Genomic DNA, 24,751 nt, shown 5'->3' on the forward strand with positions numbered 1-24,751 from the left:
ATGTTCCAGGCACCCTGAAGACTTTAAACCTTATCCACGAATAGGAGTACAACTTTATCCTTTAACTTTTTTTTTTAATCTTTCCAACACACCTCTGAAATTGCTGCTACTACTTTTTTTGGGGGTGGGGGCGAACTGAGAGGCTGTGGGATCTTAGTTCCCTGACCAGGGATTGAACCCGCAACCTCTGCAGTGAAAGCGCCGAGTCCTACCCACTGGACCGCCAGGGAAGTCCTGCTACTACATTTTTTTTGTTTTATTTTGGTTTTTTTTTTTTTTTTTCCCCAGTACGCGGGCCTTACACTGCTGTGACCCCTCCTGTTGCGGAGCATAGGCTCTGGACGCGCAGACTCAGCGGCCATGGCTCACGGGCCCAGCCACTCCGCGGCATGTGGGATCTTCCCGGACCGGGGCACGAACCCGTGTCCCCTGCATCAGCAGGCGGACTCTCAACCACTGCGCCACCAGGGAAGCCCCCCTGCTACTACTTTTTAAACAGCTATTGCTTTTTTTTTTTTTTACTTAAGAAAGAATTCAATTTCAGAGAAATTTAAGTACAAACAACGAAGTTCTCACATCATATTCAGTAATTTATCAAGCCCAAGTCATGCCACGTTACAGAAAAATGGGACTCCTATAACAGAAGGCAGACCCTATTTATGTTAACTATATGTCTCCTTTGATATTTTTTACTAATTAAGTCTACAAGTTTTTTTTTCTAGCAAATTGTGGTACAGGTAGAAGGAAGTCTCTAAGGCAGTAGACTCAATGAAGCAACCACCATCAAATGGTCAAGTGTGAAACCCACCTCAGAGGAGGGCAGCCTGGTAACCCTGCTGTGTTTCCCTCCCGCTGACTTTCTGGCACGTCAAGCAGCAAGATTCAGGAAGGACCATGTGGTGCCACACAAACAAAATCAAAAACTAAAACAGGAAAACAAGAAAACCCCACAACTCTAGCATTATCCTAACTAAATTAATCCTGGAATAAGGTTTTGAGGCCATATTTTGTTTTGGAATGATGACAGTGCCCATAGTGAGTAGAGAAGTCTATTAAATGGTTTACCTGTGAAATATAACCTGGAGGCACATGGATGGGAGGAATGGATCCATTGGGTGACATCATGGGAACTTCAGCAGGCCCTAAAAGAGGCAAGAGTAAGATATTAACAACTGAAGATATATACATTATTCAAACTAATCATTGGTATTTTAAAATATTATCAAAACTGAAGAGAATCACTGACTATTTTCTCTTCAGTAATTGGTACCTCGTGCCTTAGATGTGAAATCACAAATGAAAAGGAATTCTCCAGCTGCATAAGTTAAGGGGGTGGGGGTAGGAGAACAGCTATGAGCATCTTTTTTTTTTTTTTTTAATATTGTTTTTTGGCTGCACTGGGTCTTCGTTGCTGTGCGCAGGCTTTCTCTAGCTGCGGCGAGCGGGGCTATTCTTCGTTGTGGTGCGCAGGTTTCTCATTGCGGTGGCTTCTCTTGTTGCAGAGCACGGGCTCTAGGCACACGGGCTTCAGGAGTTGCAGCACGCGGGCTCAGTAGTTGCGGCACGCAGGCTCTAGGGTGCACAGGTTTCAGAGGTTGTGGCGCTCGGGCTCAGTAGTTGTGGCAGTCGGGCTCAGTAGTTGTGGCTCGCGAGCTCTAGAGCACAGGCTCGTTAGTTGTACAGGCACAAGCACAGCAGGGGCTTAGTTGCTCCACGGCATGTGGGATCTTCCCTAACCAGGGATCGAACCTGTGTCCCTGGCACTGGCAGGCAGATTCTCAACCCCTGTGCCACCAGGGAAGTCCCTATGAGCATCTTTATAAATATTTAATGATTCCCAAAGCCTCAAGTTCCATAAATTAAGGCTGCTCAGTTAAGAGTAGTCTAACAAAGTAGGGCAAAAAGTTTCCCTTTTTCCCTTTAAAAGAATGTATTATCAATATATGCTTAAGTAAATAAATTTTTAATGAGTTTATCTCCTCTGGTTTAAAAAGCTCCTATAGACTTTGGGTTTATAATTTTCATTTCGATTATTATTTTCAATAAGTTACTGTAACATGCCATTAACTTGACATAGAAGAAACCTTTAAAATACTCCAAACCAACTGAATTTGACAAGTCTCTTATAAGGCAGGGGGTAAAAACAGATTATATTTTAAAACTAGACACTATTAGGAATACTCATACCCAATTTACTTGGATTATTTCAAAGTAAAGCATTCAATTAACAAGAGGTTAGTTTCAAACTATTAAATTCAACAAATGTTAATCGCATGTCTAAGGAAACAATGAAAGGCAAGGCAAAGCTCAGTTACCTAAGACATAGTTTGAGTTAATATTTAATTACAAGGAAACTGATTGTCATAACATCAAAATCAACTTCTGACACCCTTCCAAAGATCCTACGACTAAATGGTTTCCCTGGAAGTATAAGAACCACAGGTCACTGGTTTTCAGTTTGACAGGTGGCTCCCCTATTTAGCAACCCATGTCCCAAATGTCAATCCAAAGCTGTGTTTCTAGTCTTGAGATGCGACTTCCTGGCTCCAAGTGCCCTGTGTTGTTTATTTGCTTTCTCCTGATGTGTGTTGTGCTGCCGGCAATGAAAATTGCTCTGCTGTAACAAAAACCAAGAAAAATACAACACTTTTCTTGGCAAAAGAAGACAGACCCTGCCACCCAGTGCTGCACTTACACATAAGCACAATGCATCTTTCACCTCACAGTACAATCCAATGTTACAACTACTTCTCAGGAAAAGTGTGGAGGGACAGGGATGCTGGGGTGCCCATCAAAAGGTCTACAAGTATAGGAAAAGCATATAGGAGAAGCGCAGAAAAGATCTGAATATTCATGTAACATTCCACACGACTAGAGTTGCTGCAACTTCATGGACAATATGCCAAAGTACTAAACTATCTGATAATCTCTGAACACATACAAAATACCACAGTAGTCTCTCACATAGTAACACATTGGTAATCAGTTAAAGAAAAGGATGACGATGCCATAAGAATGGATAATTCCACGATCCCACTGTATTTTTAAGTACGGTTCCAACTAATACATCCAGCAATCACTGAAGGCACTTTCCAAATTCACCTTCCAAATCCATCTTTCTCATCAGCTTTAGCATTTTTGCCACAGCCATTAAGACATTTAGGTATTTACTAAATATTTCTATTTGAATTGATTCACTTAAAAATCATAGACAACTATTTCACTCTTAGCCTGAGTACTATCTTTGAAATCCAAGGGTCAATGCACTCAGCTCTATAAGCAGGCATTAAGAGCGTGGCCTCTGCCTGGTTTCATTTCCCACCTCACTATTCACACTGGTTGTGTGACGCTGGACAATTCACTTAGCCTTTCCATGCCTCACTTGTCAATAAGAATAACAATCCCTACCTCATAGGTTTGTGTTTAAAGACTAAATTCAATGATACATGTAAAAGCATTTAGGGCAGTGCATGGCATAATAATCACTCATCAAAATGTCAGCAATCTTTACAATTTTTCTCTTTTTTTATTTACAGTTTTTTGTTTTTTCCTGTTCTTTCATTACAATTACATTTTAAGCACTATTTTTTTTAACAGTACATGTCCCTGTAACACACAGTCAACACGCATACTCTTTGTACAATACTGACTTAGGAGGCAAACCTTCCTCATCAGATAAATAGCAAATATTTCACAGTGCAGAGTGTGAACAGAAATGCTACCACTTCAATAAAGTATTACTTTTTAATCACCAAAATGTATACCAGGCAAACAGTCTCTTAACCCCAGGCATGACCCCTAAAACTGTTAAAGCCATTTGTATAAAATGCTTTAAAGAATGCAGGACAAGTAAATGATTTACAGCCAGAAAATGTTTTCTTCCTGGCCTTGGTTTCAAAAGTAGCCAAATGACTTTAACATGCTTGTTCCCCCTTTCTCTTGTCACTGTCATCAAAACCCTTTCAAAAAGCCTTGCGAAATATACAGTAATGGTTTCTGAAACTCAGCTCTGCCCTAGAACCCTAAGGTTTCTCTCCTTTCTGAAATAAACCATTGCATACACAGGCATTCAGGAGTTTAAAAGCCAGGAAAATAAAATCCCTTTCACAATGGTGGTATGAGAAAAGTTATTGTCTCCCTAAATACTTATCTCCCAATCAGTGAGTTTATGCCTCTGCTCAACAGTTTGTGTTTGAGAACCTCCTGATACTATTATAATTCTTCCCTAATTAAAACACAAACTTCTCTTCCTGAACTTTTAGGACTACTAGATTCCTTTTCATTTTTAATCGATAATCTCGTGACACAGAAGACTGAAAGGATATAGCCCTGAGAATATGTGGAAAATGGTTCTCTTCTTGTTCAAACCACCAACACCGGATATGTGAGGGGTAAAAAAGGCACACAATCTCCCCAAACTAACTTCCTTTCTGACTGTATTGGGAAACCATCCATCTATTAAACTTTTTGGAAAAAAAACTTTTTAAATCTCTTAAGATATCTGGAAACTTCTTTATTAAACACTCTTCTTACATAAAGGTAGGTCTACACAAATATACATACACATAGATTAAATAATTTGAACACACACATACACTTCCAAACTACTTCAGATTTTTTTTTTTTGAGAAACTAAATAAGAAGCTCAGCTAGAGACCACATGAACTCTTCCACAGACAGATGAAAGATGTCACACGTACAATTTCTAGAACTGGAACTAGAATGTTTGCTAAAACCCAAGTAATTCTACGAAAAAAATGCCTTGGGAAATTTGATCAATTTCAGGCTGTGACTTCAACAGTCAAGAACCCCCCCTTTTTTTCTTTTTTCTTTTTTTAACATCTTTATTGGAGTATAATTGCTTTACAATGTTGTGTTAGTTTCTGCTGTATAACAAAGTGAGTCAGCTATACGCATACATATATCCCCATATCCCCTCCCTCTCATCTCCCTCCCACCCTCCCTATCCCACCCCTAGGTGGTCACAAAGCACCAAGCTGATCTCCCTGTGCTATGCGGCTGCTTCCCACTAGCTATTTTATATTTGGTAGTGTATATAAGTCCATGCCACTCTCTCACTTCGTCCCAGCTTACCCCTCCCCTTCCCCCTCCCCGTGTCCTCAAGTCCATTCTCTAACTCTGCGTCTTTATCTCTGTCCTGCCCCTAGGTTCATGTGAACCATTTTTTTCCTAGATTCCATATATATGTGTTAGCATATGGTATTTGTTTTTCTCTTTCTGACTTACTTCACTCTGTATGACAGACTCTAGGTCCATCCACCTCACTACAAATAACTCAATTTCGTTTCTTTTTATGGCTGAGTAATATTCCATTGTATATATGTGCCACATCTTCTTTATCCATTCATCTGTCGATGGACACTTAGGTTGCTTCCATCTCCTGGCTACTGTAAATAGTGCTGCAATGAACACTCCCTTTTTTTTCATTGAACAAGATGTGAGACACAAACAAGAACTATGATCAGTTTATAGTCATTAAAAAATTTAACCACAATATGCAAGTACATGTCTAACATCTTAAAAGTCTGCGCATTTGTTAATGAATTGATTTTTCATTTACTTACAGCAAACTGTGAACAAGAAAGGTTGGAGAGCGGCTTAATTATTCAACCAACAGTAATTCATGCAATGATCCTACAACTTTATTCTCACATCAAAGAGACTGAAGGGAAGTCCAGCAATGTTGTATTTCTAGGGACACATAGCTCATGGAGAGCTTCTAAGCCCCTGCCATGGCTGTACGACCATTCTGCTTCACTCTGTGCTTCTTCCCTGCTACCAGGGATCCCCCCCAGAGCCCACACGTGTAGATACCCCTTGCTCTGATACTATATTCAGAATATTCACCCATCCTGGGAGAAGAGTTAACTAGATTGACTCGAGGAGAATGTACAAATGAGGTTCAGACATCTGAAAGTGGTGGAAAATGGGAATCCAGGGTATATATTATCATTTAAATTAGTCTCAGAAATAGATTAGGTATAAATAATTAATTACACCACAATTTTGACATTTTGAAATGGTATTTTTTATAAACTGAATATTTGCCAGTAGGTAAACAAGTAGTGAATAAGTAGAATGTTATGATTGTAATTGTCTATAAACTGGTACTTGTGTGTCCAAATGGCTACTTTCAACAACAGCCATTAGTAGTAATAAATCACATTCTTAGCTTATTAACAAATATTATTTTGTTCAAAGAGGATGAAAGGGGTGGCGGGGGGCAAGGATGTAAGAGGACTGAGATCACAACACAGCAAGATAAAGGAAAGCTAATGAGAAAAATAAAGCAAGGGCAAAACACTGACGTGATAAAATCCAATGAACCCTATTTAAAAAAATAAAAAAAGACACCTGAGTCTTTCTAAATAGTCAAAAGATAATTTCTTGCTCATTGAAGTAGTCATATGGATAAGGCCACAGCTAATAGGTAACCAGATAATTATGGTGAAAGCACTTATCAAAACAAACGGTCTAAATAAAAGTACACTGCGGGCTTCCCTGGTGGCGCAGTGGTTAAGAATCCGCCTGCCAATGCAGGGGACACAGGTTGGAGCCCTGGTCCGGGAAGATCCCACATGCTGAGGAGGAACTAAGCCCGTGCACCACAACTACTGAGCCTGCGCTCTAGAGCCCGTGAGCCACCTGAGCTCACATGCCACAACTACTGAAGCCCGTGCTCTACAACAAGAGAAGCCACCACAATGAGGAGCCCGCACACAGCAATGAAGACCCAATGCAGCCAAAAATAAATAAATTTTAAAAAAAAAAGTACACTTGCGCTGTTTGCCAAGGGTCTAAGACTGAATACAAAATGTGAGGTCTTCTGGTGAACCTTGTGAATGTCTAATAATGAATCTCCAGTTATTCACAGTGATTCAAGACATGTAGATGAGCGAAGAGATTATGTAGGCACTTTGGGGAACACTGATTTTTTTAAAGCTATTCAACACTAATTAATCCCACAAGAGAACTAAAAGGAATACAAAGGTAATAAAATAAAGCATAGGTTCTAACCTAAGCTTAAACTCTAGTGCAGTGGTTCTTAAACTTTAGTGTGCATCAAAATCATCCAGAGGGTTTCTGAAAATCCAGATTGCTAAACTCCACTTCCCATAGTTTCAGAATCAGAAGATTGGGGGTGGGTCTTAAGAGCTAGCATTTCTAACAAGTTCTCAGGTGATAACCTCTGACTTAGTAGGTTAAAAGACAATAAGCATACACAGCAAACATTACACTCAATGGTTAAGAAACTGAAAGCTTTCCCTCTAACATGAGGAACAAGACAAGGATGCCTACTTTCACCACCACTATTGACATTGTACCAGAAGTCTTAGCTTGAACAACGGGGCAAAAAAAAAAAAAAAAGAAGAAGAAGAAACAGAAAAGGCATCCAAATTGGAAAGGAAGAAGTAAAATTATATTCGCAGAAGACATAATCCTATATATAGAAAATCCCAAAGATTCCATACACAAAAAACTATTAGAGCTAAAAAACGAATTCAGTAAATTTACAGGGTACAAGAGCAATGCATAAGTCAACTGTGTTTCTATGCACCAGCAATGAACAATCTGAAAAGGAAATTAAGAACACAATTCTATTTATGACAGTATCCAAAAGAATAAAATACCTAGGAAAAAATTTAATCAAGGGGGTGAAAGATTTATGCACTTAAATTACAAAACACTGCTGAAAGAAATTAAAGAAGACCTAAATAAATGGAACTTAAGAACACCTAAACAAAGACATGGAATGGAAGATTTAATATTGTTAAGATGGCAATACCGCTCAAAGCGATCTACTGAGTCAATGTAATCTCTACCAAAATTCCAACGGTCTTTTTGGCAGAAATGGAAAAGCCAACCCTCAAATTCATATGAAATTGCAAGAGGCCCCAAACAGACAAAAAGAATTAACTTGGACCCCTACCTGACATCATGAACAAAAATTAACTCATCATAGATCTAAATATAAAAGCTAAAACCATAAAACCCTTAGAAGAAAACATGGGTATATATTTCATGGGCATCTGTCAATGGATTCTTAAATGTGACACCAAAACCACAAGCAACAAAAGAAAAAAAATAGAGTGGACTTCATAAAAATTAAAAACTTTTGTGCAAAGGACATTATTAACAAAGTGAAAAGACAACCTATAAAATAGGGAAAAAATATTTACAAATTCGGTATCTGATAAGGAACTAGTATCCCAAATATATATATATTGATAATTGTCACGACTCAACAAAAAGACAAACAACCTAATTTTTAAAACGGGTAAATGGTTTAAATAGACATCTTACCAAAGAAGATAAACAAACAGCCAACAAACATATGAGAAGATGCTCACAACATCGTTAGTCATTAGGGAAACACAAATCAAAACCACAATGAGGTACCACTTCACACCCCCTACAATGCCTATTCTCAGAAAAATGGAAAATAAGTGTTGGTGAGGATGTGGAAAAACTGGAACCCTTGTACAATTGCTGGTAGTGATGTAAAATGATACAGCTGTTGTGGAAAACAGTTTGGCTCTTCCTCAAAAAGTTAATCAGGAAAGTACCATTATGACCCACCAATATCACTCCTAGGTATAATATACCCAGAAGGATTGAAAACTGGGATGCAAACAAATACATGTACACACACGTTCACAGCATCACTATTCACAATAGCCAAAAGATGCAAACAGCCAAAATGTCTATTAGGGGATGAATGGGTAAATACAATGTGACATAATACACACAGGGAATATTACTCAGCCATAAAAAGAAATGAAGTACTGATATATGCTACAAGGTTGAAAACGTTACGCTAAGTGAGAGAAGCCAGACACAAAAGGTCACATATTGTGTGATTCCATGTATATGAAATATCCAGAATAAATAAATCAACAGAAATGAAACTCAGATTTGTGGTTTCCAAGGGCTGAGGGATGGGAGGGATTTGGGAAGCAACTGCTTAATAGATGCAGGGTTTCCTTTTGGGGTGATGAAAATGTGTTAGAACTAGAAAGAAGTAGTGATTGCATAACACCGTAAATATACTAAATTGCCAATGAATTAAAATAGTTAATTTTATCTAATTAATAATGTTAATAGTTAATGTTATGTGTATTTCACCTCAATAAAAATATTTTTTTAAAGAAATGATGAGCACATAACCAAAGAACTATAAGATAGTAAAATTGGGGTTACTAATAAACTACCAAAAAGCAACTGAACATAAACCTCCTAGAGCACATCTTCATTCCTCATACATTAATTTCTGGGAGGATGCTATTTCTAGACACTGTGCTATGCAAAAAGCCAGTAAAGTGCATTCTCTGTCCTCAAAGCACTCACAGTCTAATTACGAGGAACAGATATATAAACAAACACACTCAAGGATGCACTTCAGGCACTTCAGGCACTGTCTAAATTTAGCAAGATTTTAAATGATTATCATCCTATGGACACATTAGTAATTACAGAAATGAGCTGTTAGAAGGCCCTTAGGATTTAGGAGAGGGCTCACTGTTTTACAACTAAAGAAACTGAGGCCCAGAAGCAAACTGAGAAGCTGGCAGGCGATGGAACAACAGGGTCTAGAAGTCAGTTTTTCTAGTTTTCAGCCCAATGTGGTTTCCTTCAGGAGTAAGTTTTGTTGTTTCTTAAAATGCTGCTGCAAAGTCATTTTCTCTCACGGTGTAATTTTCACATAGAGCCAGGTATAGATGGCACGTTTCTCTGGCTCAGATATATTGGTCTCTCCAAACTGTAACTACTTCTTCCCAAAGGCCTCCTGCCAGAGAGGAAACAAACTGGGAAGAGCAGAATCTGAGCAGTGCAAAGAACAAAAGCTTTGGAGCTAGTGAGGCCTGGGCTTGAATGTGAGCTCTACCACTTTCCAGCATGACCTTGGGCTAGTTACTTAAACTCTCTCTGACTGATCAGCACTTTTCTGACCTACAAAAAAGGATGACAAGAGCTAATTTCAAGGGTTGTTCTGAGGACTGGAAGTTGTAATAATGCATATAGGGTCCAGCACAGTACCGTGTCAAATAATGGTATTTAAAAAACAACTCCAACATTGTGCCACGAAGAAAAATACTGTATGAACAAAGAGGTTAATAGAGACTAAGCATTTATCAGAGAGACAAATGAAGAGTTATATGCTTTCTCAAATGAGCAAGTCAGTTGTTTTGTCCTTCACAATTTTTCCCTCTAAAAATGTGTTTCCATCTTGTACCTTCAAAATAATATTCTCCTTTTAAAAATATAATGCGGGCTTCCCTGGTGGCGCAGTGGTTGAGAGTCCGCCTGTTGATGCAGGGGACACGGGTTCGTGCCCTGGTCCGGGAAGATCCCACATGCCACGAAGTGGGTAGGCCCGTGAGCCATGGCCGCTGAGCCTGCGCGTCTGGAGCCTGTGCTCCGCAACGGGAGAGGCCACAACAGTGAGAGGCCCGCGTACCACAAAAAAAAAAATATATATATATATATATATATATATATATTGCATTCGAGATATATGAATTATGATTTAAAAACAAGGAACAAATTTTTAAAAAAGGAAAAGATGGCTGCTTTCCCATAGTTGTCTACTTTCCCATATCTAATACTAGCCCTCTACCTCTCCCCAAACCACCTGTTATCTTTTCCTAATTTCTAGGAAACCTTAGAAAATTGGGTATGCCTAACTTTCTAAATGTCTGGACAACTCTAAATCAAAGGATCAGCCCTTGTTTTCTGAAAGTCAATCCTCTACATCTCTCTGACATTGGCTTTATTACAAGAATTTCTAGTCTGGCTCAGCTATTGTCCTTAAAAGTAGCAAGTGACCGTAACAACAAATTGCCCAATGATGACTAAAATATTCCTGTTGAAGTCTTCCTGAAGTAAACCACTACCAAGAACCAAAAGTGAGCTGCCGACACAACTCATAAATAATGGGTCACCACCATCTTATCATTTAACCATTTAAAAACACAAGAAGGTGCTACTTTAGTTAAATATGTTATACCATTTTTGAAATGCAAGTCTTTTCTTTCCAAATATTCCTCTTCGAACTTGTTCTGCTACTTAGCTGTTATAAGGGCATCAGGAGTAGAGCAAGAGTTTAATTCTCAAGAGTTTAAACTTCTCTTAGTCCCAAGTTTAATTGGGACTAAACTTCATCAATCCCAATTTTCCTTAATTTCAAAAAAATTGAGATATCTACCCACGTTATCAAGTTGCTTTTAGGCTTAAATGTTAATAAAATCTGTATACTGACTGAGTGATTATAGAGTGTTTTTCTTATATTAGTTAATATTTTATTGCATTCAATTCAATAAACATTTATTGTACAAGATGCTGTAAGGTATTAAAAGCCACACAGAAGATTCGACAACAGAAACGTTACTAACAAACTACTACATAAATAAGCAGCAATTGTTTTATTAGCGGCCAAGAGCTCTGGAGCTGGACAATAAAAATCATCCACGGGGTGGGTAGAAGGAGCATATTTAACACTTCCAGTGACTGACAGTGAATGGTAAAGGAAGTCGGTGAATCCACTCACAACAGGCATGATGCCTAACACAGTTTTAAAAAGAACTTGATTTAAATTCAGGCCTACAGGAATACAAGCTCTAAGACTGTCAAAGATATTAGGTACCATGAGAGAGGCCAGTGATACAGCCTTCGACTCCTGATTTTAGAGCTCTTGGTTGTTGCTTTGTTCAGTTCAACAAACCTTTGCTGAACCCGGTCTAGCTGCCAGACCCGGCACAGGATGCCAAGGACACAATGACATTGAAGAGAACAAGCATTTCTGCTCTTAATTATGGAGAGAATGGCATGCAGAATGAGTAATGCACAGGTGCATAGAGTGCGGGGCGGAGGGGGAAACCCAGCTTTGTGTCCTGCTTTGGGCCTGAGGTTTCTGCGACAGACACTGTGTATCTCGGCATGGAGTCAGGCACATAGTCCAGACATCTCAAGCAGCATGAGCATTTGGTAAGAGTCTAGTCTAGCAATAGAAGTGATTAAACAATTAGGTAGGAGGCCTATGAAAAATGGTTCCAAAAGTTCATCTTTGGAAAAAACAAAACACAAGACAGTGAGTTCACAGATACAGCCTGATGTTGAAGCTGGACCTCCCGAGGTCTCAGGGCCCTGCTCTTCATGTTAAATTTATCACCCTCTTCAAATCTGGACCATAACTTAACCAGTCCACAAAATGAAAAACATTCAGTGTCACCCTTCCAGTTAAACTTATCTAAATGAACACTAAGACTCAGTCTGTCTTTGTTTGATTTTTAATGTCAGGTTTTAATGACAGATAATCCATGGATTTGCTTATTTATACTTAAACCAGGACCTTATAAACGTCAAAGCTCTGAGGAATGACACAAACACAACTCAGTAATACTGAGAATGAGCTTCTGATATTTTACCAAAAAAAGTCCCTGCAAATACTAGCAGCAAAATTAAAATAAAGTCATCAAAAGGGCATTCACTTCAAAGCCTTTTAAAGCAAATCTTTCCTAGCATGCTTTCTCTATGCCCATCAAGGGCATCAGAGAGCCCCTCACACTTTCTTATACAGGGTAATGAGGACCATTTTGCCAACTACTGGTATTAGCTAATAACAAATTCAAGAGGAAGTTGCCCAACAAACTGAGTCAGAATGGGTGAGCATAACTTCAGTGGAACCCTCCAAGAGAGTCTTGTTGAGGGTAGAAATTTATTAGAGCAGAGTATTTTAATTTCATTTTAAATGTCTTGAGATAAAACAAACTGATATTTTTAAAAAATAAGTCTATTAATTTTGTAGAGAAAAAAATCAGAAAGAAAAATTATTCATTAAAAGGCAATGGCAGAGACAGCAACTAAGCAACGTGCCAGCAGGACTGGGGCAGAACTTATTCACTGTGGCACTGAGTATTTTAAAAGGGTTGCCTTCATTCTCTCACCAGCTTTCTTTGCGGTCAGAAAGGGTTATGAAAGGGAACAGGAAAGAATAAAACCCTGTCTACTCTTCTTCTCCAGACCTCAACTCCCACCCCATTTGGCTGCCCCACAAGCCTGTTTTCTCCCGGGAAGGAAAGAACAGCAAACAAAAGATAGGACAGCAAATAGATATTTTCCTAACAACTCTGTGAAGAACTCAGGGGCAAATGTGCACTTCCTAAATAAAATAATGTGTGCTCCTCTTTACAACTCCAAGGTCATGCTGTAGAGGGGCAAGTTTGAAAATAGTACTGAAATTATTAACCCAACAACAATATGTGATTGCACTCCTCTCAAGATCTGTTTTACATTATTCATCTGTCAGAAATGAAAGACTATTAAAACATCACCCACCTGAAAGCTGAATTACAGAAATAATAAGGTATAGCTTTACCAACATATCATTACACAATATATTGGGGGAGTTCAATTATCCATTGCTCTGATGAGGTTTACAAAGCCAACCACAGAGGATACCTTTTAATTGCCCTCAAGGCTGGCTCTTCTGCTCCCTGCCCTCCCACCATGAGCATGCTTCCCGTAAAGGAAAGCCTCTGACAACATTCTACAGGCATTTTATTGACAACATCCCAACATGGTTTACTACCTTGGTTCTTTTAACTCATGCACCTCAAGAAAACAAAGGCAAGAGAAAAATGTCTGGGATCCACGGCACAGAACTGCTAAAGAAAACCAACAGTTATTATGGAAATGGAAAAAAAATAATCCAAATGTTCCACAGAACACAAATCACAGTTTATCTACCTGATGCCATTTTTCCTCCAACTATAAGGTTATTCTTTTCACTCACTCACAATCACACAATGTCAGGTTGGAAGCTGCTTCTCAACAGAAGACCAGCAATCTTCTGAAATTAATTTAATTTTACAAAAATGTTTTGATTGCTAATAAAAATTCTCTAAATTGTCCAGTGGTTCGGACCTAATAATGGGCTTTGAGATGACTACCTCAGTTTACAGTTCGAATCTCTGCCTTACCTAAACCATGGAGAGGAGACCAAGAGAGTAAGTGAGAGTTCCTATAGACCAGCCACGTTTACACAGCTTGTTGCTTTTACTCTTTTTTGTTTGCATGTGAAAAACAAAGGGCAGGCTGAGACTGACAGTAAACAACAACTACAAATAGGTTAGGCTCTCCCATTTGAAGTCTGATCAAAGGCAGTCAGTAAACACCTCCAAGTAACTGCAGGAAGGTTGGATCACCCTGGCCAGTTATTTTCTCGGCTATAAAAATGAGCTGACACAGTTACTGTTTGAGGGGCAGACAACTGCTTTATGGCATAGATGCTTTCTCGTCCTGGCACGCTGGTTCAACAGAAACAAAAGTTTTTACTAAGCAGGCTACAATTTCACTTTCAAGTATCAACCCTCCACTTACAAAGGGGACTGAGACAAATGAAAATGGAGGGTCTAAGCTTGGGGAATACGTAACCAGAAAGATCTCCTAGCTGATTAACTGCTGTCTTTCCCTAGCTTAAAAAAAAAAAAAAAAAAAAGGAAGCTTTTCAAGAGAATGATAAATTTTAAAGTCACTCCATCCAGAGAACTACCAGCCAGTCAGGAATATCCAAGACTAGGCCATACCGGGATAGGTAAGAAAAGGAAAATGCAAAATTACCAATATGTTCAATGAAAAAAAAAAAAAAAATCAAAACAGTAATTTCACTTATACTGCCATCAGTGGTTTAACAACATAACCAAAACCAGATATACACAACATACAAACACGAGCAACTCCTAAAACCCTTCAAGGCAAAACATTCATATTAACACCCTTCCAGTCCAGACATCCCTATCACATTAAACTGTGAGCATCAGAAGTTGTGAGTATTTTTCAACTCTTTATCTCCATCACTGCCTTTGAGAAACCATTGTGTTTTGTGACTTCTCTTCCCTCTGACATCACCTATGAAATAATCCCCATGTGCACATGGCCTGAAGTCCATACCTTAAGCCTCATACTTACCAAGTGATCACCTTCACTTTTAGAAGAGTAAAACAGTGTCAAAATATTTGATTAAAAATTTCCTGGTCACAGATATGAGGTCAGGTCTGTTAGGTAATGTGTTGCTAGAACAAAGTGAAGATCTGATAAGAAAAAGAAAGAAAGGTTTGGGGCAGCAAGATGACATTCTCGTAGAAAAGAGAGGAGGAACTAGACATATACTGAATATACAAGAAGGAAAAAGAAAAAAACCCAAAACACAGAAGGAGGAAATAATCTGGTGGACTGGGGAGAAAACCTCAAACCAGGCATAAAAATCACACCCAGAAAATATTTGGCCCCAATTAATCTCTACTGAATTGGTTTCCAATTCAGTGTGACACATTAAAAGGTCTGTGGTGAGAGCACACGCATGATATTCAAAATAGCAACTCAAAAAAAGCATCACAGGAATCTAGAGGCTGGTCAATGATCCATTTCAGCTTTCAAGCGGTATTTTTAAAAACTCTTCTCTTCAACCTACCCTGTGGAAACCAACTGAAGCTCAGTGGAGATACGGGATCCAATCCACAAGGCCTTGGGTAAGTCACTTAACTGTGCATGTTAATAACTGCCTCGAATGCAATGTAAAAGAAAAGGAACATGATGATTTCCATGCTTCCTTCTAGAGCAGTAGCAATGGTGTCATTTAGGCCTATGCTTGCAGATTCTAGAAAGAGCTGTTAGTGGACAATCTCTAAAATCCTTCCAGCTGTGAGCCTCAAATGAGAGTTACACTAGAATCTCTGGGGCCTTTTGAAAATGTAGATTTCCAGGACCTCTGGAACCTGCTTTCTTTCACAGGCTGACCAGCTCTCCCTTCCTTACCCCTCAATTATACACCCCGTTGATTTCGATGTAGATGTACTATGGATCAGTCAGAGGAATAATGACCTAGAAAGAATGCGATAAAATAAATAAAAGGGCGAAAAGAATAATCACATTCAAGATCCTTGAAGCACATCTCATTTGTACTTACTTTAGGCCAAATTAGCTGAGTCTTAATTTCAGCACAATGCTTAAAAGTGAAGAGGGAAAAGAGACAGCCAAGTTCCATAAATTTTATCCAATTGATGGGTATTTAATTAAATATATATCAACAAAGATGACTATAATTTGGCTAAAAATAGTCCTCCAGCTTTAGTCATAATAAAGCTACTATTATACTTCCATGACAACAACAAAATAATCACAGAATTTTATATAATATAAAATAATAAGCATTCTATTAAGCAGTCTATACAAGTATTATATTTATTTATATGATTACAAGACATCAGTGACAGTTTAATACGAAACTCTATGCATCTAAAAATAAACAAACAGGGAGAACATTTGATAAAATCTTTGTAACTGTTTTTAGTTGACAGCCAAGATCACAGAATCAAAATTCCCTTAGGGGTGGCAAGCATCTTAAAGGTCATTCAGTCCAATTCCCTACTTAAGGCTTGAACTGCTGATCAAAATCTCTAGCAAGTGGCCAGAATATTTCAAGTAATACAGAGTTCACCTTCTGAAAACGCAGCAAATTCCCTTTTTTAGGAATCTTAATTGAGAATGGGTTTTCCCTTTTAATAAGCAGAAATCTGAATTCTATTCCTAAGAGTCATACAGACTAAACGTAATCTCAATCCCATAAAACAATACTTCAGATACCTGGAGAGTTAAATCTCATCAGGCCTCCTCCTAAAGACAAAACTACTTGGGATTTCTTTACCCTCTCCTTCTTTGTCATGGCTTCTAACTGCATCCCCATTGGTCATCCTAACAATCTACCTTGTCTATAGCCCTTTTAAAACTTCTTAGGTTCTAAAAACATTACACTAGGGACGTCCCTGGTGGTCCAGTGGTTAAGAACCCACCTTCCAGTGCAGGGGACGCGGGTTTGATCCTTGGTCGGGGAACTAAGATCCCACAGGCCGTGGGGCAACTAGGCCCACACACCACAACTACTGAGCCCGCATGCTCTAGAGCCCGTGCGCCACAACTAGAGGGCCCGTGTGCCGCAACTAAGACCCGACACAGCCAAATAAATAAATATTTTTAAAAATAAAATAAAAACATTACACTCCATCACTCTGTAAGCACAAGGTGTGGAGAATCATCACTGCCCTGGTCTATTCACAGTCAAGCTCAGACAGAAATAAGACCACTGGCCTCTCCTCCACACCAAGGCCAGCTGACCAATGAGGATGAATCCCTGAGTGCTCCATGCCTTTGGTGACCCATGGGCCTCTGCAGTTGAGAACTCAACTCACTGCAGGCGTTAGGCAAAGCCCAAACAACAGGGAACTGCTAAGTTCAAACCTGAGAGAGATCATGATTTCACTGTTTTTGCATTCTGGATTATACTAGGTTATTGAGATCACTGGTATCAGAATCAGCACTATAGTCATTACTTAAATATGTATATCTTCACATTTATATGCTATGAGTATCTTTTATGTGATATTATATGAAATCATTTAGATACTATAGTTTATATGTTTTTAGGTGTATGTGAGTGTACTGTCAAATGAAATCATAATATAAAGTTCACTTCATATGAAGTAATCTCATTGTCATTAACCCAAAGGTTTTTGTAACAGAATAGTTAGTAGTTAGGCATTAAATGACATGTCTGTGATCAAGATACTTCCTCGTTTTCAATCTCAACTTTTGCAAATGTGTCAGTGGCAAAATTTCTACACGTGGGTAAAACATCTAAAAAGCAGGTAACTTCTCAGCTGATACTTCTCTCACTTGAGCCAGTTAAAAGAACATTTTCTTCCCTAAAACTTTAGTTTATTCTTCTCAACATTTATACCCATTTGGGTATTCATAAGCAAATCTTTTCATTTTTTGCATGTGGCTACAAAGTTTTTTAAAGAGGACTCCAAAAATGCAGGATCTTACGAAAAATTAATACTTAGGTTTTCTTAAATCCTAAAGCAACCTAATAATACTGATTCATTTTACTGAAACATGTCAATAACTTGGATGGCCTTTATTCCATCACTCCCTACCCAGCTCTCCTCCCCAAGAAAAAGAATGAAAATAACAGTTTGTGCCCACCTTCCAACTTAGCTAAATCTCATTAATTTTTTCGAAAGTGCCAATATAATCTGTGAAATATTCTGGAAAGGTTTTCTCACAGATTCTTGATTCTATGTGAATTTATTATTTTAAAAAACAGAATTTTCCTTTTTTGAGAAGAACCCAGTTTCTCATTTTACCCCACGCTTCAGGTTTTTCATGAGGACTGTTAGCAGTACAACCATATTGCTATGGGCTTATAACAACTTATAGAACTCTCAACTAATGTGGTTCCCAAAGGGATCACCCATTCAAAACATTAAATTTAAATTCATCTACGTTTATTAGTGGTCCAAAGTCTAGAATCCCTACTGTGGCTCAACAGAGTAAGAAGAAGAAAAACAAATGATGCATCTTATTATGTGTAGCATAGGGGTATATTTTTATAAATATCATATTTCACCAAGTCAAAGATACCATCTATAAGACAACATAATTTCATATGCTACTGAAAAAGAAAAAATGTTGCCTTCAATTGACATTCAGTCAAGTATAAGATGCATGACAATTCAAAAGATGTTAAAATGGGAGTAGAAAAGTGTTTTTTAAGATTCATGAAATATGGGATAGTCTGAGAAGAAACTGAAAGAAATCAGAGAGTTCACAATCCCAATCTGTAGACCTATCCAATGGCTCAGTGGATGATTAAGAGGTTTGTGAACACAAGCACAAAATTCCCATTAACAACACGATTTGGAACAATCATTAAGAGCCAGCTTTAGAGTGAAGCCAGTGTCATACAGAGTGAAGTAAGTCAGAAAGAGAAAAACAAATACCGCATGGTAACACATATATGGAATCTAAAGAAAAAAAATGGATATGAAGAACATAGAGGCAGGACAGGAATAAAGACGCAGATGTAGAGAATGGACTTGAGGACAAGGGGAAGGGGAAGGGTAAGCTGGGACGAAGTGAGAGAGTGGCATGCACATATATACACTACGAAATGTAAAACATGGCTAGTGGGAAGCAGCCGCATAGCACAGGGAGATCAGCTCAGTGCTCTGTGACCACCTAGAGGGGTGGGATAGGGAGGGTGGGAGGGAGACACAAGAGGGAGGAGATATGGGGATATATGTATATGTATAGCTAAAAAATTTAAAGAAGAAAAAAAAAACAGAACCAGCTTTAAGTCTAATGTCCCAGAAATTACCAAAATTCATTTCTTGCACAAAAACTTCCAACTTGGAATTACAGAGTAGTTCACTGAAATAAATGTACCCTACCCCCTCCTTTCTCCTTTAAATTCAAATTCACTGAATGTTAGTTGAACTCAGTATTCCTGTAACTAATGTATTTGCTTTACTTCAGTTAAACATAAACCAAGTTTTAGTCTTTAAATGTTCAAAATTCACAAAAAAAGGCAGGTCACTGTCCCCTTCAAGAGACTGGCAGTCTCACTACGCATTAAACCTAAGACTGAAGACAATTTCTGATAACAGCCATGAATGTCTAGCTTCCTCATATCCTGAAGGCATACAACCACTGGTTCAGAACTCTTAGGGCAAGTGTTTAGCAAAGTAAAAAAATTTACTTTAAAAAAGTTTGAGGGACTTCCCTGGTGGTCCAGTGGTTAAGAATCCACCTTCCAATGCAGGGGACGGGCCTCGACCCCTGGTTAGGGAACTAAAATCCCACATGCCGCGGGGCAACTAAGTCCTCGCGCCACAACTACTGAGCCCGCACGCCACAACTAGAGAGAAGCTCAGGCGCCACAAATAGAGAGAAGCCCGCACGCTGCAACGGAAGATCCCACACGTGGCAACTAAGACCCAATGCAGCCAAAAACAAACGAAAAAAGTGTGATACCTCTGGAAAGACTGAGCGTAAACAGTCCTAGGAAGGTCTGGTCATCCCATGGACTTGGCGATACATCTGATTTGCATTAAAATGCAATGTCTTACAAATACATGTGTTTTCTAAAACTCATTCTCAATGTAACGAAAAATACTGCTTTATCCCATGTTTTAAGGAGTTCTACATTCCCCTTAGTCTCATTAATTCTTGTAATGGAATAACCAATAAACAACACTTTCCGCTTAAAAGAATAAATTATATTCTGTCTCCTCCATCTGCTTCCCACCTTCCCTGCACCCCAGTCCCACATCTCCGGAAGAAAGCTACATGGGGAGGGGCTTAAGACACATTCACCTATTATTATCCATGTTTTGAAAAAGCCACTTCTGACAGTGGAGGGTATGTCAAGCTAAACTATGACTGCATAGTAATTAAAGTTCTAACTACTGTTGTTGTCCAGCAGTTCGGAGAAATGCCAGATTCCTTTAATTTGTGCTTCATCACTCCCTCTGTTTTCTTCATCCCAGAGGGTCACCTCACAATATTCTTATTAAAGTCAGCCAAAGGGGGCTTCCCTGGTGGCGCAGTGGTTGAGAGTCCGCCTGCCGATGCAGGGGACACGGGTTCGTGCCCCGGTCCGGGAAGATCCCACGTGCCGCGGAGCAGCTGGGCCCGTGAGCCATGGCCGCTGAGCCTGCGCATCCGGAGCCTGTGCTCCGCAACGGGAGAGGCCACAACAGTGAGAGGTCCGCGTACCGCAAAAAAAAAAGAAAAAAAAGCCGAAGGAAAGGAAGAAATAAAGGTTAAGATCTTAAATGCCAAGGTACGGTCCTAACCTGGGCTATACAGGATGAGATTTACCAGGAAGTTAAAAAAGCAAATCTTCTCTCTAAAGACCCTGGAAAAAGAACTAGTGTTATTGATAACGTTTTATTTAGTTATCTTTTAATGCCCTAATTTTACTAAATCCACTACTCACAAAATGATTGAATGCATCTGCAAGAGTCTAGCCTATCAAAACTTATCAAACAGAAACCTAACAATCTGAAGTGTATGTATACAAAAGTAGAAAGTGGCCAAACGTGATCCACAGGGCGCTTTAGTCACCTTTTTCCCCCTGTAGATTCTATTTTTCATTTGATATTCATTGTTTCTTAATGATTTACTCTTAATGACTGGGAAACAAGTGCTAAAATGTTATGTTACTTCTACATTTAAGTGGATATTAAACAAAAGTAACACCAAACAAGTTTTCCAATTTCTCCAGGTTTTCACACAAATCAACATCTTAGCTGAAATTTACAGACTAATCCTAAACCAGGCAGAAAGGACTGCTGAAAACTACCGGATGGCAGCTGCTAGAATATTAAGGTGGTGATCGTAGGTGTCATTCAGAAAGATGGGGCCACCTTTGTGGATGTGAAGTCACCACTCTCTAATGAGCTCTAGTAGGGAGTTTGTGAGCCCCTCAAAAACAGGTCCCAAACAGGCAAAATGGACCCAAGACATACAAAATAAACAAAACTAGCACAGGCAACGAAGGCCAAAACAAAGAGTCCTGTAAGTAATCAGGAGAGGTGGAAAGCTAAGCTACTCTTTTCTGTCATAATGTCTCTCTCTAAAGAAGAAAAACTTGAACACATTCTCATTTTAGAGAAAACTCAATTCTAAAACTTCTGGATAGGTTTATAAACTACATAAAACATCACAGTACAGTATGATCTGCTTTTTTTTTAAATAACTGATTTTTCTGGAATATACTCTCTAGAATATACTTCTAAACGAACTTCCTTTTTGATGGACTCATAGAAATGAATGACAAAACTTGCCTTATGTTATTCATGCACTATTTCGACTCCTATTCGGGAGCCATGTGACCTCCTCTTCACTTGGTGCACCATTTCAGATGACCAGTAACTACTAAACATAGCATTCATGAGCTGCAATAAATATAACTGCTAAAAAAATCATCTTAAACTGGCCAATTTCAATCAGCCCTACAGTCCCTTGAGAAAAACTAATTATGCCGCCAATCGTCATATTACCTTACAGTAGTAAAAATTAGCCTAAAAACATTCTTTCCAAGCCTTATCCTTATTCTTTTTCTTTCCCTCATCACATTATAAGAAATAAATGGTTGAATAATTTATATATCTACTTTTCATTTTTCATATATAGTATACAAGAATATATAAATACCCTGATTTTACATTAAGATACTTGCTAACGATTCATTACCTTCAAATTTAAAATAAAAATGCCAATTAAGGGCTGAACAAAATTTATTACCCACCTACCTACTAAACCACAATGTAATTCAATCAATGTATAGTAACTACCAAGGAACAAATTAAACATGGAACTTTTCTCTGTGATTAAAACAGATATCGGAGAAGGGCAAATTCCTTTACCTACAGAACATATTATCTTTCTGAAGTGATCTTACTTCCTAGAATTCGGATTTTGAGTAACTTTAAACACTTCTCCAAAACACACTGCAAGAAATAAAAGATAAACTGAAACTCTGCAAGGAGAATGCAGATTTATTTACCGGCTAACCAGAGAGGAGTAGTTGTGGCATAGATACTGGGCCTTACTCTTCCAGATTCAATTCCCAGCTCTACCAGTTACTAGTTGTGTGATCCTAGGCATATTACTAAACCTCTCTCTATGCCTCAGTTTCCTCATCTGCAAAACAAAGAGGGTAATAGTACCAATTCATCTGCAAAACAAAGAAGGTAATAGTACCAATCTCACAAGATTACCAGAGGAAGAAGTGAGTTAGTAGATGTGAAATGCTTCTTGGAAGAATGCCTGACACGTGCTTGGCTCCCTGATGGGTCAGCTGGGATTATTACTATTATACCACAGCCACAGCTGCCATTTTCTCTCCATCCCAACGGTCCCTATTACTCCTGTTATATTCCAGTTTTAACCAAGTAAGGTAATAGACTCAGATTTTCCTATGAGTATAGGTAATCACAAATAAAATTATCCAAACAACAAAAATGATTAATACCAATATCCAGACAATAAAAATGATTAATACCTATCCATCAACAAAAATGGTTAATGCCATAGCTTGGGATGGGGTGATGATCCTGGTTTTAAGCCTTCTATCAGGTTAAGCCAAAAAATCATTCACTCCAACTAGGCAAATCAATATTGGTTTCTCATCGGCTGAGGGAAAGCAACATAGATTTACTGCTGCATGGGATCTACATTTCCATTCATAAAAGCACTGTCCTTCCCATCAGATACAAGAAACCTTCTTCATTTCCCCCACAATACCAAGCAAAGTTGGCCCAGTGTTTAACAGGCACTTGACGAATAACTTAGGCCCAAATGGATGTTTCCTGGATGTACCATGTACTCATTTAGTTGCATTGCCAGACAATGTTGTTGGTTCTCTCCCACCACCACTCATCCCAGGTTTCTAAACCTTAAAACATAGAACAGGTAATTTGCAAAGAATATCTAACCTTGTCCTATGAGCTGTGTCCTCAATTCATGCAGCTAATACTAGATCTTGCCCAAAAAGCAGACTTCAGTGCAGAAAATGACTCAATAAAGGGACTAAAATGACAAAAAAAATTCCAGTTTATTTTATAGAATAAGTTTGGAACTCTACAAAAAGTTTATAAAGTAATTAAAACTCCTATATATCAATTAACCTTTTCTTAAGGAATTATTCAGGTAGAATGAAACTCTATTACCCATTTAGTAACATATTATGAATGCATTATATGCTTTGGGAGGTGTGTATGTGTAGAAGTGAACAGAAATGAGCCATGAGTTGGAAACTCAGTACTGAAAGTTTTATTTTGCTCAGGGGAAATCAGGAATATTCTCACAATTCTTTCTGCTTACAAAGGCAGCCTGGTTTATTTATAAGAACTTGGCCACAAGTGGCCAGAATCAAGGCATTTCAATAGGGCTGTCTTTTGCTTTCTTCCTTTTTTCTCTACCCCCTTTCTCCTTAAGAAGCATCTCTGGTGCACGCCTGGTTTCTAAGGGTCTGATGAGACTCTCTATGGGTGCTACAGTGAATGCTTAACTCTGAAAGAAATATTTTTCTCTCCGTCTCTCTGAGTCAGAAAATTCTGAACACAAGAGGACCCATTCAAGGCATGATGGAGTGCCCCACAGAGGCAGCAATATGTTCACAGTTGGCAAACAGAGATCTGTTTGGACAGTGAGCACAGCCATCCACTCAGCAAACATCAGCTTCCCTATTAGTTCACAGCAGAAACAACCAGACGCTGGCGGCCCTTCTTTCAGACTCCAACACCACTTTGGGACAAGCCTTCTAAACAGAATGCCTTTGTCCAACAGTCACAATTCAGTGCGTCCCAACGGCTTTCCTAGAAGCTATGCCTGTCTATTCACAATTGCATTTGGGCCCAAAAATCATTTGTAAAGGTCTAGAGGGAAAAAGTGATGGGAAAAAAACCAATTTCTATTTATAATAATAGACAAGGAGTGACTGAATGGCTTTATACAATCAGCAAGAACAGCAGCAGGAAAGGTATGAAGTGTATGATGAATCTAAAGGGCTGTCAATCCCCTTAAGGTGCTTTTGGGATCATGGATGTTGTTAGCACTGCAATCTGGAAGAACACCAAGTATAACCTTTCACAGGAAGTCAGAGAAAAGGTAGAGCAAATCAAATAGCAACTTCCTGTGGAGTTTATGTGAATATGATACCCCTCCTCCCCATAAGGTTTCAAAATACTACGCAGTTTAAAACTTGTCATTTCAGAAAGACAGCAAGACAGGTTAGGACATCTGGTTCTACCCAAACTTTCACCAAATCCTCTCTGTCATGGGTAAAACCAACAAACAACCCCACAAAGACAGAAGACAAACTCAT

At 38.7% G+C, this 24,751-nt stretch overlaps 1 protein-coding gene across 8 annotated transcripts in view; it reads right to left on the bottom strand.

Annotated features, from left to right (window-relative positions):
* FNDC3B (fibronectin type III domain containing 3B) overlaps positions 1-24,751 on the bottom strand; it is a 357,900-nt gene that overhangs the window by 167,656 nt on the left and 165,493 nt on the right. For all 8 annotated transcript variants that reach the window (XM_027111777.1, XM_027111778.1, XM_027111774.1 and 5 more), the window contains one exon: positions 1,066-1,142. In XM_027111777.1, the coding sequence (XP_026967578.1) occupies positions 1,066-1,142 (77 nt within the window). The remainder of the gene's footprint in view (positions 1-1,065; positions 1,143-24,751) is intronic.

The sequence above is a fragment of the Aethalodelphis obliquidens genome, unplaced genomic scaffold (assembly GCF_003676395.1).
Source record: "Aethalodelphis obliquidens isolate GAN/ISIS:26980383/991018 unplaced genomic scaffold, ASM367639v1 scaffold1, whole genome shotgun sequence".
NCBI lineage: Eukaryota > Metazoa > Chordata > Mammalia > Artiodactyla > Delphinidae > Aethalodelphis > Aethalodelphis obliquidens.